The sequence below is a fragment of the Neoarius graeffei genome, chromosome 23 (genome assembly GCF_027579695.1).
Source record: "Neoarius graeffei isolate fNeoGra1 chromosome 23, fNeoGra1.pri, whole genome shotgun sequence".
NCBI lineage: Eukaryota > Metazoa > Chordata > Actinopteri > Siluriformes > Ariidae > Neoarius > Neoarius graeffei.
Window position 1 is genome coordinate 24,522,833 of NC_083591.1, and position 16,605 is coordinate 24,539,437.

At 40.6% G+C, this 16,605-nt stretch overlaps 1 protein-coding gene across 2 annotated transcripts in view; it reads right to left on the reverse strand.

The window, feature by feature from the left end:
• Nucleotides 1-16,605, reverse strand: part of pik3cb (phosphatidylinositol-4,5-bisphosphate 3-kinase, catalytic subunit beta) — a 95,640-nt gene that overhangs the window by 23,963 nt on the left and 55,072 nt on the right. Inside the window, exons 4-11 of one of the 2 annotated variants that reach the window (XM_060905953.1) lie at nt 10,685-10,905; nt 10,361-10,543; nt 7,003-7,170; nt 6,482-6,568; nt 6,135-6,386; nt 5,944-6,040; nt 5,590-5,720; nt 5,421-5,471 (exon numbers count right to left, since the gene is read on the reverse strand). In XM_060905953.1, coding sequence (XP_060761936.1) covers nt 5,421-5,471; nt 5,590-5,720; nt 5,944-6,040; nt 6,135-6,386; nt 6,482-6,568; nt 7,003-7,170; nt 10,361-10,543; nt 10,685-10,905 — 1,190 coding nt within the window. Of the gene's footprint in view, nt 1-5,420; nt 5,472-5,589; nt 5,721-5,943; nt 6,041-6,134; nt 6,387-6,481; nt 6,572-7,002; nt 7,171-10,360; nt 10,544-10,684; nt 10,906-16,605 lie in introns of both variants that reach the window. The other variant, XM_060905952.1, reaches the window with a different exon arrangement.

The window sequence follows — 16,605 nt, forward strand, 5'->3', positions numbered from 1 at the left end:
CAGCACGACTCAGCTCGCTTCAGCCCTGCTTAGCCCCTAAAACTCGCACCGTTTTGGAGTGGGGCTGAAGCGAGCCAAAGCGAGCTGAGTGAGGTTGGGGGCGTGAGCAGACACTCCCCTGTGCACTGATTGGTGAGGAGGAGTGTCCTCACATGCCCACACACGCCCCGCGAGCGCGCTGGGATCTGTAAACACCGCAAACCCGGAAGGAGAAGAATTACGAATTACGAGAATTTCTGAAGCCTTATGCGCCTCGCCTCATCTATACGCTCTTGCCAGTATCTGTCCGCGTTGTCGGTGACAACAAGCCACAGCACCAAGACCAGCAACACTAACGACTTCATGTCCTCCATGTTTATTGTTTACTATTCGGGTCGTGAGACTACCGCTTAAAAGCTCACTGATGTCACTGTTTGCGCTGCTTAACGACATCACCTGACGTCCACCCACTTTCGCTAACTCCACCCAATGTGTCCACCCACTTCCAGCCAGCACGGTTCAGCGCGGTTGTAGTCGAAATGCAGCTCCAACAGCCCCGCTCAGCCCGACTCAGCACGGCACGGCACGGCTCAGCCCAACTCAGCCGCGTTTGTAGTGGAAAAGCGGCAATAGTTGCATCAAACACCCCCAGAGATGTGCAGAGCCTCAAGGGGAAAACCCCTACATTCAGCCCTTGATCCTGTGCATTGCGTTGAGAAATATGAAAAAAGCCACAACATGTTTATGATACTACATAATGTACATAGTTAAACCATATCAAAGATGATGTACAGCCACTGTGGTTTGATCAGGCGCTTTCAGTCACAGACCAAGGTACCAAAAAGCCAAAAAAGTCTACACTAAGGCCGAATCCCATTTCACCCCTTGGACCAACCCCTTGGCCCTTCCCCTCCATTTTGCGCGTTCACGTGAAGGGGTAGGGGTATCCCAATCCCAGTTAACGCGGAGGGGTAGGGGAAGGGGTAGGGCTTCTGTACCCCTCCAAACGGAGATTTTCCTGGAGCTGACTCCGAACGAAGGGGTTTGAGTGATTTCCCACAATGCCATGCGGATTTCAGCGAGATTTCATGCGGATTTCAGAAAGATGGCGGTTCCCGCGGCGAAAGATTGTCATAAATGTATTTTCTCCATTATTTACGTGTTTTAAGTTGTTATCCAGAGGAAACACGCCGCTTGATTCGCTTTCGAGCTGAGAATGAGCAGCGATTTCTGAAATCCAAGCTGCTGCTAAAAAGCTTTGGGAGTGAGTATTGTTTTCGGTTGCTTGACTGCGTACGTTTTGTTCTGTTATTCTCGCTTTTATTGTTTACATGAGTGTTCTGACACCTCATTCTGTCGGATGTGGTGCACGAAGCGCCAAAGATATCCCATTCAGTGGTGTTAGTTAACAAATCACACCCTGCCAGCAGAGATTTCTGGTTCTGGCTCTGACTGTAGCGGTTGGTCGCAGCCAATGATGCATTTGGTCGCGTTTTGCTAACGTAAACGCTGACGGAGGTACGCGATGACGTATGCGATCGTTGAAGGGCTATCCCAATACGTAGGGGTTGAATTTCAAGCCCTATCCCTTGTAGCTCAGTTTCAAGGGGAAGGGCCAAGGGGAAGGGGGAGGGGTAGGGGTAGGGGTAGAAATTAGAATTGGGATTGGGCCTAACACAGAGTCACACTGACAGACACAAAATTTGTTTCAAAACCCTTCTGTAATACACAAAAATGTTGCATCCCAATCTACATCCTACTATTCCAAATAGATATGCCACTATATCACTGGTGTCATTACTATTTAGGCATGCTACATAGTGTGCATTGGGCAGTTTGGCTCCCAATTAGCAGTTCAAGCAGTTTAAAGTAGGGGTCGACCGATAATCGGCCTGGCCGATATATCGGGCCGATATTCTGCATTTTTAGGGTTATCGGTATCGGCCATAATTTCCACCGATATGCCGATAACATGCCTTTTTGCAGCCATTTCGTTCCTAACGCGACTGTCACTGCACTGTCACTCGCCTCTCTGAGTTCAAGAACACGGTCCTGCCCACCACAACATCTGATTTGTTTGGCACAAGAGATATAGCCAATCGACACGCGCAGCTAAACACTCTGAACTGTTTCAAGGCGCCCGTATCAAGGTAAGGACACGCTGCTTTTGCCGCAATAAGTCACAAACACACAAGTTGCAAAAGCACAACATCATTATATGTTTACATTCTTCATCTACTACTCGTTAAAATTGTCCATTTGCATCTATGTAGCCAGGCAAACTTAGCTTACGGAAGGAAGCACTTGAATTAGCCTACAACCAACTAGTCTCACTGAAACAGCATAACGTAGGCTGCAGTCATTTTTAAATCCCCGTCTGGAAACGTTGTGAATGTGTCAGTAGTTCTACTCGAACAGTAGAATGACAGCCATACAGAGAGGTGGTCAAGGCAACTTTATAAAGTGCTGTTTGAACATTTAAACAAGCCAGGTGTGACTAGTATTTATAATTCTTGCGCAAGTGATTCTCCTCGCTAGCGCTTCTGATTCGGAAAGCGATATACTCTTAAAGGAGCAGCCGCTCCTAATAGGGAGTGATAGCCTACTTTACTGTATGTTTGATTTTACTTTTTAAAAAATGCTGCAGGCAGCTCCCTACACTTGGTTTGTTATTTAAAAACTACTTGAAGTTGGTAAGTCTTACTTAGTTCTTAGTGTAAAAGAATCCAGAGTGTATTTTCATTTATTTTCCACTGAAAATGGTGAGCTGTAATATAGTAGGGAGTGATTTTATTTTTTTATTGGTGAATATTTATTTTATTTTATTTCTCATTTTATTCTAACTAATGTTTGACTTTATTGTACAAATGCTACTGGCATCTCCCTGCACAAAATTTCATGTTCAATTTTACAATTAAACATACATTTCATGGATATGAAGGTCTTTGTCAGTGTGTGCTATGTTTAATTTCATGTGAATTATAATGTTTACATTTATCGGTTGCACATATCGGTTATCGGCATCCCAATTCCATAATAATCAGTATCGGTATCGGCCCTGAAAAAAACATATCGGTCGATCCCTAGTTTAAAGACTGGAATTCTATCTAAATGTTTGCACTCTCAGTAAGGAAATTAAGCCATGTGGAGATCGAAGAGCACAGTACAACTGAAATGCTCTCTCCCTTTCTCTCTCTCTCTCTCTCTCACAGCAGTTTTGTAATCACATTTTTCTATCAAACAGGGAGAAATTCCAAAGTCTTATATGTTGTGTAGCTTTCATCTCATCTCATCTCATCTCATTATTTCTAGCTGCTTTATCCTGTTCTACAGGGTCACAGGCAAGCTGGAGCCTATCCCAGCTGACTACAGGCGAAAGGCGGGGTACACCCTGGACAAGTCGCCAGGTTTGTGTAGCTTTAATTAGCAAATATTCTTTTCAATTTTATTTCTGATCATCTTGCATACAGAGTCTCCTCTGAAACTACTGGAATGGCAAGGCCATTTCTTTTGCTATATGCTGAAGACATTTGGGTTTGAGATCAAATGAAGAATGAGAGAGGATTGATCAGAATTTCTGTTTAATTTCCTGATATTTATTTCTAAATGTGTTTAAAAAACTTACAACATGGCACCTTTTGTTTGAACCCACCCATTTTTCGAATGATAAAAATACAGGAACATGTGACTTACAAATGTTTGTTTCCTCAGGTGTGCCCTATTAAATTGATTCTTGAAATAATTAATAGCTCCAAATGCCTAGTCTTGGAGCCCTGGGATTTGCCTGCATTTGCTGTTAAAAAGAATAAACCAACATGAAGACCAGAGGGCTGTCTAGGGGGGAAACCCCCCCCCCCCCAAAACAAAACACCATTTTGAAGCTGAGAAAAGAGGGAAAATTGATCAGAGCCATTGCACAAGCATTAAGCATAGCCAATACAACAATATCGAATGTCCTGAAAATGAAAGAAACCACTGGTGTACCAACAATCAGACATCAAACAGGTTGTTTAAGGAAAGCATGAGCAGTTGATAGAAATAGTGTGGGAGCTGTGGAAAGAAAGAAAAAAACCCCCAAAAACTGACTGAAACTGAGCAGTTGTAGACAGGAAAAAGACAAGGTGATTCCCCATCCCGAGATTGAGCCCAAAGACTGCTGAACAAATATTTTTCTTAAATAAAAATCTTTAAAAATCCCCATGTCATACTGTTGCACAAGCACATTTATTCATTAGTCACATAAGCAAAATATATTGTTTTTACACGTTAAAATACACAGTTAAATAATTAACATTACACATTTTCTTCCGAAATAAGCAATATATATTATGTGAACAGTAACAAAAACATATGCATTGATCTCTGCTATTAATTTTTTTTTTACCATTAGGGGCCACTAGCATGCACTGTATTAAACAAAGCTTTGAGTTATGAACCTTCTTTCAACTCGAAGCTTCATTGTTTCAGAAAGCTTCATTGCCTCTTCACTAGATATTACTGCATGGGCTCGGGAACACTTTGGAAAATCACGGTCAGTAAACACAATTTGTCACAGCATCTACCATGCACAGTGAAAGCCAACCATCAACAACATGCAGAAATGCTGCCGAAGCTCTGAGCCCAAGCTTATCTGAGATGGACTGATACAAATTGGAAAAGCGTGCTAGGGTCTGACAAGTCCACATTTCAAATTATTTTTGGAAATCGTGGACATTGTGTCCTCTGGGCTAAAGAAGGACCATTCATACTGTTACCAGCACAAAGTTCAAAAGCCAGGATCGCTGACGGTACTGGGGTATGTTCATGCCCATGGCATGGGTAACTTGCACATCTGTGAAGGCACCATTAATGCTGAAAGGTACATACAGGTTTTGAAGCAACACAGATAGGGCTGTCCCTGGAATGTTCTGGGATGTCTCTGCTTATTCCAGCAAGACAATGCCAAGCAACATTCTGTATGTGTTACAAGAGCGTGGCTTTGTAGTAAGAGTGAGGGTGCTAAACTGGTCTGATGCCTCCCACTGAAAATGTATGGTGCATTATAAAGCGCAAAATACAGCAATGGAGACCCTGGACTGTTGAGCACCTGAAGTTGGACATGCAAGAATGGGAAAGAATTTCACATTCAAAACTTCAACAGTTAGTGCCCTCAGTTCCCAAACTCTTACTGAGTGTTGTTAAAAGAAAGGGTAAAGGAACACAGTGGTAAACATGCCCCTGTCCCAACTTTTTTGGAACGTGTTGCAGGCATCAAATTCAGAATGGAGTGTATATTTATAAAAACCAATCAAGTTTATCCGTTTGAAGTGTCTTAATTAATAAATATAAAGGAAAAACTATTGAATTATAAGGTGTGTTCAAACATATGACTGGTACTGTGTGTGTGTGTGTGTGTGTGTGTGTGTGTGTGTGTGTGTGTGTGTGTGTATAAAAACACCAACCATTGACATCGAGTCAGTGGACCCAGCAATATCAGCAGCTTTCTCCAGGATCTGCCAAAAAAATTAAAAAGTACAAATAAATAAATACATTTAAAAAAAAGGGGAGGTGGTGTTAAACTCAATGATGTATAATAGAAGTTCATCGTATTATATATTTCTGTGAAAATACCTTGTCAAATGGGGGAAATGTGAGTGGGTGTGCCGAAAATTCTGGTAAATGAATATGCAGTGCTGTGGCATTCTCAGTGTATGGATTTGTCTGAATCGTTCCAATAGGATTCAACATCTCCTCCAGTTCATCTGTGATCCACACAGATACCATACTGATATACAGTAGTTTTCATTTTTATACAGCCACCACTATGACAAAGTACTATTCTATCAAAAATTCACAACTCCAAAACACAGACATTCTGTTGAAAATAGTATTCACATTTTGACCAACTTTTTAGATCTCCTCTTAAAATCACATATTGTACATACACAGACATCAATATAAATGTGAGCATGCAACTTTTCTTACCAGGAAAGGAGGACCAGGTATGCAAGATGATATCACCAGTCTTTAGCTGTCCTCTGTAGTCAAACACCATCATGTTCACCCATGCTATTGGGTAATGCTAAAGACATGCAAGACAAAGTAGATAAAAATGATCTCTTTTCTTATTGTGTTTAGGCTTTGCTACATCGTCAATGCATGCGTGTTGCTCTTACCACTTTTCCTGCTTTTCGAATAGTCTGATATTTGTTCATTTGCATGTTTTTGGTGGATTTTTGCTTTTTTACTTTGTCCATGACAGCATAGATGGCAAAACAGAGGCGAGCCATGCGTGGAAGGTCACAAACAGAAATATCAAATTCAAGAGTTTTGTTCCAGATGTGCTCAGAGCGACCACTGCTCTCATTACTAACAGCTGGCTTACACAGGAGCTCTGTGCCATGGAAAAGGCCTGCACGAACTTGCACCTAAGAGGAGGGGACAAGCCACTGCATGACTCATGTATCTGGGACAGAATGCAGTAGATGGCTACTTCTTTCACATGCAAAGTTATAAGTCTTACCTTTGCTGTCTCTTCTGCATTGACCTTAATGCCCTTCACTAAAGTGATTTTAAAAAGGGACTGAACTTCCCAAATGCATGTATGCAACTGCTGCCAAGAGAGGGGGAAAAAAGATTATTGGGGGGAAACAAGCATTTTTAGTAAGTGAAATGTAAATACATCCAGACAGATACATAACTAACTATTTGGAATGACAACTATGAATTACAGCACTGGTGACACACCTATGACAATGGCATGCGAGTTGTTCAAAAAATGTAAAGCATCTTCTTTGGTTATGTTTCCTTATCATTGGTTCTACTTCAATGCAACAGTGTATATGCATTTTATTTGCATAGACTGATAGGAAAATAGCACTTTGAAGAACAGACATACATCTGTGATGTGCATATGAAAGAGTGGCCATCTGTGACTATAAAGATACATTTGTCATTCTTTTCCTGGGAGGTAAATTAAAAAAAAAAAAAACATTCAAATGTGTTGGAAAGTTAATAAACATTCAAAAGCTTAATTTTACTTACAGATGGTCCTCTCCTCTTAGGGGGCAGGGGTAAAGGAGGATTTGATGACTTCCGTGCGAGTACAGATCCAATAGTGCTGATCTCATGTTCAAACATGGCCTTCACTGTATCACTATGCACTAATGTCAAATGTGGACTCTCCTGTGACAGGAAGCATGATCTGATATACTGCAAACACAAACATACACAATATACAGAATTTCATTTTGAGGTAGATAGAGGAACCCGCCCTCTCTAATGTACAAATCACATTACCAGTTACATTAAATTTAACAGTGATAACTACATTTTGGTTATGAATTGTGAATCATTTAGTTATGTAGTGCAATAAATAGAGGATATTACACGGTTGTGCAAAGATATGAAGTGTATCTTCAAGTTGTGAACATATTCATGAGTGAGCGAGGCAAAAGAGTGAAAATATTTTCAACACAAAGAGATAAACTTCATATCTTTGTGCCACCATGTAAATATTCTTTATATTATCCCCTTCGGACACAAGGAAAAATGCTATGGAACTTCATGTGTACAATTGTACACATTATGTCCGAAGGGGTTATGTGGACACATCCACAAAAAAAAAAAAAAAAAACCACAAGTTAAATCAAAAGAATTTCAATTTTATACCAGTTTGTCATGTTGACGTGTCGAGTTAGTGGGAAAACACTGGGAGTGACATCATTGGAGTGAAATATCAGAAAATGTCACTCAGACCCACGATGTATTTCATATGGAAAAATGTGAGTTTTCAACACAAGATGATAAATTTCATATCTTCAAGCCAACGTGATTTTTTTTATTATAGCGACACATTCACAAATAAAAAGTACCCAAATTCATCGATTTCCTTGTGAGTGACAGAGATTTATGGTCACGGTTTTGGTTCTCCATGTCCCGGATGTAGTTCATGTGAAAAATACAAGTGGTATATTTCCCACTACACACACACACTTTTTTAATTGAATAAAATATGAACGCAAGTAATTTTGTGCCAAACCCTTAAATAAATCTCCATGTTTGTTAAAACTGATTTAAACTGTTGGCCAAAAACTGACCACTGATGAAGGGTTAGAAGACAATTAAGACATTAAGCCTTGAAAAATAACATAGGTGGTTAAACAAGCAAGGTGTGTCTAAAAAATTGCATGCAAGTATGCACACTTTAAAAACTCTAGCAATTGCTGCTTGTCTGATACATTTATAACAGTGTCATGCACACACTAGCATTATGTGAATAATGCTAAATGTTTTTTTAAAAAAATTATATAGAAATCACACACACACGCACGCACCTTAAGTAATCAGCATTTATTCATAATGCTTTTATAAAGGTTTTATCCAAGTCAAGGGCACAGAGGATCAGGAGCCTATCTAAGGACAAGGGCAGGAACACAATGTTTTTAGAAGAAGAGTAAAACCAAGTACCTGGAGGAAACCCAAAAGGACACTGGGAAACAACCACACGCACGCACACACACACACACACACACACACACACACACACACACACACACACACACAGTAACCTGAGCTCATGATAAAACCAGGGACCCTACTGAGGTATTTCACCTGACGTCACAGGGTCACGTGACGCCCCGGTGTCCGCCATTTTGAACGTCAAGCTACATACTAACGCTGCAGACAGAGAGGGAGAACCAGCTTGAAAAAAAACGTGTTACAGACACCTAGAATAGATTAATTTGTCAGTAAGCACTCTATAAATAACCATGGTGTTTGCTTGTTGTGCTGTGGGCTGCCACAACAGACAGGGACAGCGTGCAGGACGCTCCTTTTACCGGTTTCTAGTGATGGGAATTTCGGCTCTTTTTCGGGAGCCGGCTCTTTTGGCTCTTCTTACTATAAGGAGCCGGCTCTTTCGGCTCCCAAACGGCTCCTGAGATTTTATTTTTGATTTAATTGCTGCAATTAACTAGTTAATTAATTACATTATTATTTATATTTTATCAATAGGATGTTTTCCATTTTATTTTTTAGTTTTTGTAGCCATTGTAAAGCTTTGTAAAGTATAGCAGTGTAACAATGTTCTAGCTATAGAAATAAAACTTACCAATTAATAAATTATTTTTTCACAAACATAATGCAAAACTGTGTTATATTACCAATATAAAATACACAGCTGATTTTCCCCTCCGCAGGTGCCTCACAGACTCCTCTCCCCTGCGCTCCACAGCTTTAAGCATTACACCAATTTTCGTATTTTCGCAGCTGTGAATGACATCAACCCCCCAACCAAAAAAAGTAGGCGTACACCATGCTACTTTTTTTCCTTTGAATGGTAATAGACAACACAAAGACGCAATCGGACAGCAACTTTTTTTGTGAAAGTCTCTTTCTCTCTGAGGCACCTAAGGACAAAAAACTAATTCGGCTCCCCAACTCGGCTCCCACCGAAGAGCCGGCTCCCGTCGTTCACTTCAAAGAGCCGGCTCTTTGAACCGGATCGTTCGCGACCGACACATCACTACCGGTTTCCTACTGACCCAGACAAGAGGGCCAAATGGATTGCAGCTGTGAAGAGACAGGATTGGGAGCCAACAGAGTACTCCAGACTTTGCAGTGATCATTTCATTTCAGGTTAGTTTATCAGTTAACGCAATTTTTATAAAATATATAGCAAAAAGTAAATGGGTCAGTGTTTGTTAACCCATCTGAGCAGTGAAACAAGGCAGTGTTAATTTGTCTAGGGTTGCATGTAGCAGACATCAGACATAAAACGCAATAACAGAGGCTAGAAAGAAACGGGACACAGAAATAAATAAACAGGGCTCCATACCAAGGCTGGGTACAGTGTTTGTGATAAAAGACAGATCCAATTTAACACGAATCACAGCTTACTTTCTTGTTAAAATGTGCAAAGGTCTCCACCATCTCATACCACCTTGCACTGAAGGACTTAAGCGTGCCGTCCAAAATGGCTGCATCACGTGACTTGGTCACATGGGTGAAATACCTCAATAGCTGTGATGTGCTTCATAAGCATGATAGGCACTACTGTAGAACTTTTTACACCCTGTACTTACACTGTGACCAAAAACCACCTGCAAATTTTTCCTAAACTGTCTTCAATATATGGCTTATGAAAATATTATTCACACAGCAGCCTATATATAAAACTAATGAGCTTATTATCCACCCATCCATTATCTGTAACCGTTTATCTTGTGCAGGGTCGCGGGTAAGCTGGAACCTATCCCAGCTGATTGTGGGTGAGAAGCGGGGTATGCCCTGGACAAGTCACCAGGTCATTGCAGGGTGAGCTTATTATATGGATATTTTATTACCTTATAATCTATGCAGCAAGTGTGGTCAGGGACTAAAAGTTTGCTTAGTTACTTACTCTGTAATAGAAAAGTGGGTGTTCTCCAGACAAGAACTCCAGCTTGTCACTGACTCTTAGGACATAGTTGCCAACACGGTCGTCTTCTTCTCCCAAGCCATGAGTAGTCAGCCATTTTCTGAGAGCTTGCTTCATAAGCTCGAGTACAGTACAACTCAAAGACACTTTAAGGCTTGTTGTGTCCTGGGGGAGGAGCAATAGGAAATGGAATGAAGTAGATGAAAAAAGATATCTAAGCAACGACTGGAATAATATTAAAAATTCCCCAGTAAGCATCTTTGTGGATTTCATTTAGTGTGTACATGCACACGTCTGTGGGTGTACCTGTGACTGGTTGCAGTGCATAGTGATCTTGATCCAGCCCTCATTCTTATCACATAACCCATCAAGTGGCCCTGCCTCTATCTGGGGAGAGAAGCAGCTCTGAAGCCATTGTACCCAAGTCATCATCTGCACGGACTGCATTTTCTCTTCACTAATTCGTTGCATTTTGCAACGAAAATCTTTCACTTCCTGGTCCTGCAAAGCATCCAGTTCATGGAGTCCTGCACAAGAAAGAACATGATTAATACATACGTCTGGATTAAAAAAGGCATAACATCAAATAATTAAATCAGGTATGAAACATAGGCCTGGATTAAAAAAAAAAAAGATAGCAATATGCATCGTTGAAAGATGCTTCATTAACAGCAATAAGAAAATTGTTCAATAGAATGTTTGCATTTAATATTTAAATGAATTAAATACAAACTGCCAGGAAAGCACATAATGAAGACACAAAAAACAAACCCCAGGCATGCACCCTCCCTGGCTCATAAACAGCCAATCATATTCCTTGATAATGGAGCAGGCTACGAGTGACACACAAACAGCCACACATTTAACAGATGTATTGTTCAGTTGCACGGACATGTGACAGAACAACAGAAACCGCTTGGTGAGAGAAAATGAGCAGTGTTTCACACAGGTCTTAAATATACTTGAGGCGATAGCGGACAGAAAGACCGAGTATTACCTGCCAGAGCAAAAAATGATCTACCTCATTGGATTTTGAATCGCACTGTGGTCTGCTCAGTAAAATCACAGATGCTATCGGTCAGGGACAACCACAGATTGATATTAAATTTTGTATCTGTAATATCTGATGATAAAAACAAACTGCCTGTTAATATTTGCTAATGACATGAAAATACAATGAAATGGACACGGATCATTAATGTCCTTTAATAATCAGTTAAATAGGCTAGGAAAAAAGTGCCATTACAAAGCTGAATGCTCTGACTGGACTCAAGGGCTCCATGTTGTCATGGTAACGCTGACAAGAACACAGAAGCTTTTCATTTACATGGTCAGCTATTTGGCCAATCATTCCAGCACAACACAGTTCCTTTTAGCAATACAGTATATTATGTTTATTATTAATATTTATCTATCACTTGCCGAACATTCTCGTTCTTCACACTTATTTGCAAAAATGGGTTGCCAGATATACTTTGGGTAGCTGTTAATATTCTTGGGTGGCCCATGCAAGTAAAGCCTATGTGGAAAACACTGTGCAGATGAAGAAACTGCTGATAAAAAGTAAGTTGTTCAAAAAAAGTGGGTAAATTCAACCTCCCCCCGATAATTAACATATTTAAAAAAGGTCATTAAAAATGATCAATTATCAATATCAACTGAAATTAAACATTTTTTGTGATAAAATTTTCAGCTTTATTGCCCAGCTAACAAAATTTTAGTGAAAAATCAGCTAAAACCCTTTTGGTTAACATTCCTATATATGTTTATGATTCACTACAACACCGTTTCCCAAAAAAGCAACGGGTGCTGAAAGGGCGGGGGTGTTTCCACCTAGGACAGTCCACAAGCTAGAACCGACACTGTGCACATATTACAATTGCATGGCTCTGTAGGTAAAAGAGTCCGGATGCTAAACTGATCTGCCTACAGTCCAGACCTGTCACCCACTGAAAACATCTAGTGCATGATGAAATGAAAAATATAACAAAGGAATCCTATATTAGGCAACAATAAGCAACATTTCACTTTCAAAACTACAAAATGAGCATATATTTTTCAAATAACAAAATTTCTCAGTTTCACCATTTGATATTTTACATCAGAACATTAACAAGTTGCTTTAAAAAAAAAAAGAAAAAAAAGCAAGCCAAGTCTAACAAATTACACTAGGAACTCCATACGATACAGAGGAGCAAGTGTGGAACAGCCTATCTAGCAAGGAATCAATGGCCAATCACTTCAACAAATTCAAGCATTTACCAGCTAAATTTAACGTTAGCAGAATAAACTTTGATCCGATTGTCAATACAATGACAACAGTTATGCATACAATTAATTAATTTAATGTGACTATAATTAACAGATAACAGATTTTAAAGTTGTTGGGTTTTTTTTTTAAGACTGTATACATTTTTAGTTTTTCGTATTTGTATCTGTACATGCATGACCCCACCAGCTCTGCTGATCAACTTGTGTTTAAATTAATTTATTCATTCATTCATAAATAGTAGGCTTGACAGATGGCCATAGTCAGATAATTAAAAGACAGAGAAACTGTAATATCCTGGCCAGTGTTGGGGGTAATGAATTGCAAAATAAAGTCTCATTTCATCTCATTATCTCTAGCCGCTTTATCCTGTTCTACAGGGTCGCAGGCAAGCTGGAGCCTATCCCAGCTGACTACGGGCGAAAGGCGGGGTACACCCTGGACAAGTCACCAGGTCATCACAGGGCTGACACAGAGACACAGACAACCATTCACATTCAATTTAGAGTCACCAGTTAACCTAACCTGCATGTCTTTGGACTGTGGGGGAAACCGGAGCACCCGGAGGAAACCCACGCGGACACAGGGAGAACATGCAAACTCCGCACAGAAAGGCCCTCGTAGGCCACGGGGCTTGAACCCGGACCTTCTTGTTGTGAGGCGACAACGCTAACCACTACACCACCGTGCCACCAGTGCAAAGTAACGTGTTACAGTAATTTCATTACTTTTCTGCATTATGAAGTAAATTAACACATTACAGTTCAAATTTCAGTAACTGGATTATTGAAACATCCTTTCCTGAGTTACCCATGCCTCGTCAGTGCATGTTTATGCTGTTGACTCTTTAAATTTAACTTATAAAAAGGATATTTCCGGTCCTGGGCTAAGCTGCCGTGTTTATTTTTGGTCAGTGGTCAGAAATGTGGCTTCATGATGAACGAGACTGCTCTTCTTTACAGGCAAGACGTGAAGCACATGCTTGCTTAGGCTGAGATAGAGGTACAGTTGCTATGGAGATCAATTTGAGTCACAGATTAGGGAATAGAAACATGGAAGAAGAGACAGGAGGCTTCAACCAGTGGAGATGCTCATTATTTTCAGTTTACTGGACAGAAAGATATTTCAAAAATATACATTTAAGCTATTTCCAGGTGAGAAACATCTTTCTACTGCTGCAAATTCAATGAGCAACCTGTCCAAGCACATATTAAGACAGCAGGGTCACACAAGGAGGAACAGGCTCTCTAACAAAAAAAATTTGAGGGACTTTAACCAAATGAGATACAACTACTATTTCAGGGGAGAGAAAGAAAAATGAATTGTTTGGTAAATTTGTGTTCTGCACGGCCTATATATTGCATGTCAAGTCCCTATCACGCTAGGATCTGGTCTTCCCAGGCAGTCTCCTGTCCCAGTACTAACCAGCTTTTGAGGCACATGGGTGCGGCACTGACCTCCATTTCAGTAGCCCTCGGCCCCTCACTTATTATACAGCTAGGGTTACAGTGGGGGGTTAGTCCTCTGGTAACCGTGAGAGTTTGACTCCCCACTCACATCTGTATTGCAGCGTGCCTTGCTGGATGGCAGTAGGTACCACTTTTATGATGGTCTTTGGTATGACCTGACCACTAGTAGAACTCGCGATCTCCCAGTCAAGAGGTGGACACGCCAACCACTAGGCCAGCTTGTGGTCTATATTGCATGTGATAATGCGAATTTTCTATTATTTTCTTAGCCCGTGTGGTAAAAGTTCACAACACACTAACCCACCTGATTGCCTCTGTATACATCCGGATAAGCCTCCATTATTTCTCATTTTATTTGTGGATTTATTTTGAGGCATTTCTTTGTAAGAACAGGCTTTTGCTCACGGTTCTTTATGCTTTCACATGACTGGCTTGTTTTTAAATCTCATAGATTTGATATATTTTCACCATGTGTCGTACATCTGATGTATAATTTAATATTATACACCGTTTTCTAATGAAAGGCTAAGTTGGGTGGTACGGTGGTGTAGTGGTGAGCACTGTCGTCTCACAGCAAGAAGGTTCTAGGTTCGAGCCCAGCGGCTGATGGGGGCCTTTCTGTGTGGAGTTTGCACGTTCTCCCCATGTCTGCATGGGTTTCCTCTGGGTGCTCTGGTTTCCCCACAGTCCAAAGACATGCGGTTAGGTTAACATGGGGCAGCTATGGCCTGAGGTTGGGCTGAAGTGCCCTTGAGCAAGGCACCTAACCCACAGCTGCTCCCAGGGCGCTGTAGCATAGCTGCCCGCTGCTCTGGGTATGTGTGCGCACACGTATGTGTTCACTGCTTCAGATGGGTTAAATGCAGAGGACCAATTTCACTGCGTGCATATATCTGTGCTTGAGTGTACATGTGACAAAGGCTTGGCTTCTTCTTAACTTACGCCTTTAACTGTATTCATACTTCGCACAAGGCAACTACATTGAAAATAAAATAATAAAAAGGACTTGTTTGTTCATTCTTGTATTTTTACGTGGTAAATTTTGGGATTTGTAAATTAAGAGACCACCTCAAAAGTAAAGTAATATAGTAGTGAACTTAATTTTCAAACGGAGTAACAAGTAATTTCATTACAATTTAAAGAAGCAACTAGGAACTTCTAACTAATTACTTTTTTTCAGTAACTACCCCAAAGACTGATCTTGGCTATGACTGACTGTTTACACACAAATAAAATTAAAGGATACTATTTATCTGGAAAATAAAATTTATTATTTATTTAAATTATATTTAAATTAATTTGTGTCAACTCCTATGTAGGGTCTGAAACACACTCTCTCCACTAGGCAGTTAGCTAATGCAGATTTGTCTGTGTAGGTTCGCAGTCATCCAGGTCATAGTAAACTGTGGTTGCTAAAGAAAGCAACTGGACTTAAAGCTCATAGGCAATGGTTTTAATTTTATGCACATTTGAAACTTTATATGTTTAAAAAAAAACCTCTGTAATTTTCTTCTGGTCCCAAGAAGTATTGTTAATAAGTAATAATTAAAATAGGTTAGCGCGGATCGCGGTGAATTTCTGTTCAGCTATTTTCGTGACCACTGTTTTCATGACGTCATTTAAGCCAAACAAACCGCTTGAGTTGAGTCCACTTCCGTTTACTTACATTGCCGTTCGGCTTGAGTGCAGACGTGTGTTCAGGAATTTCCAAAGAAAAACCACGCCTTATTACTGTGCAGTGAACTGTAACAACAGGGGCGGTTCAGGAAGAAGTTTTTACCTTTTTCCGAGAGAGAAGAGGTAGAGTGAGTGGGTTGGCTTTTTCCGAAAAAGGAGAAGAGGCGGAGAGAGTGGATTGGCTTTTTCCGGAAGATGAGAAGAGTTGGAAAGAGAGGGTTGGCTTTTTCCAAAAGAGGAGATGAGGCAGAGAGAGTGGATTGTGTGCGTGAAGCCAGAGGGTTGTTTTTTTCCGGAAGAGGAGACGAGGCAGAGAGAGTGGATTGTGTGCGTGAAACCAGAGGGTTTTTTTTCCGGAAGAGGAGAAGAGGCAGAGAGAGTGGATTGTGTGCGTGAAACCAGAGGGTTTTTTTTCCAGAAGAGGAGAAGAGGCAGAGAGAGTGGACTGTGCGCGTGAAACAAAATCAAGCAGTCAAAGAAGAAACGGACCAGCAATGCTCAAGCAAAAAGGAAAAGATTGGAGGTAAACATTTTTACTTTGCTTGCAATTGATAAGTCAAGAATCCTGAGGGATCCTGTACAATCATTGTGGAAATGAGACAAAGGGACATTTCCTTGCTTAGAGTATAAATAGTATAATGCTGCGGATGGCAGGCTAATGTGGCCTACTGACGCACTGTCCAGTAATCATTACCTGTATCCACTAGGGAGGGTGGTTTAATTATTCTTCAAAAGGGCTCTTATTTAGTATTACGATGAAAGTAGGAATTTATCATAACTACCAGGATAAATCGTTTGGGCATGAGTCTTGT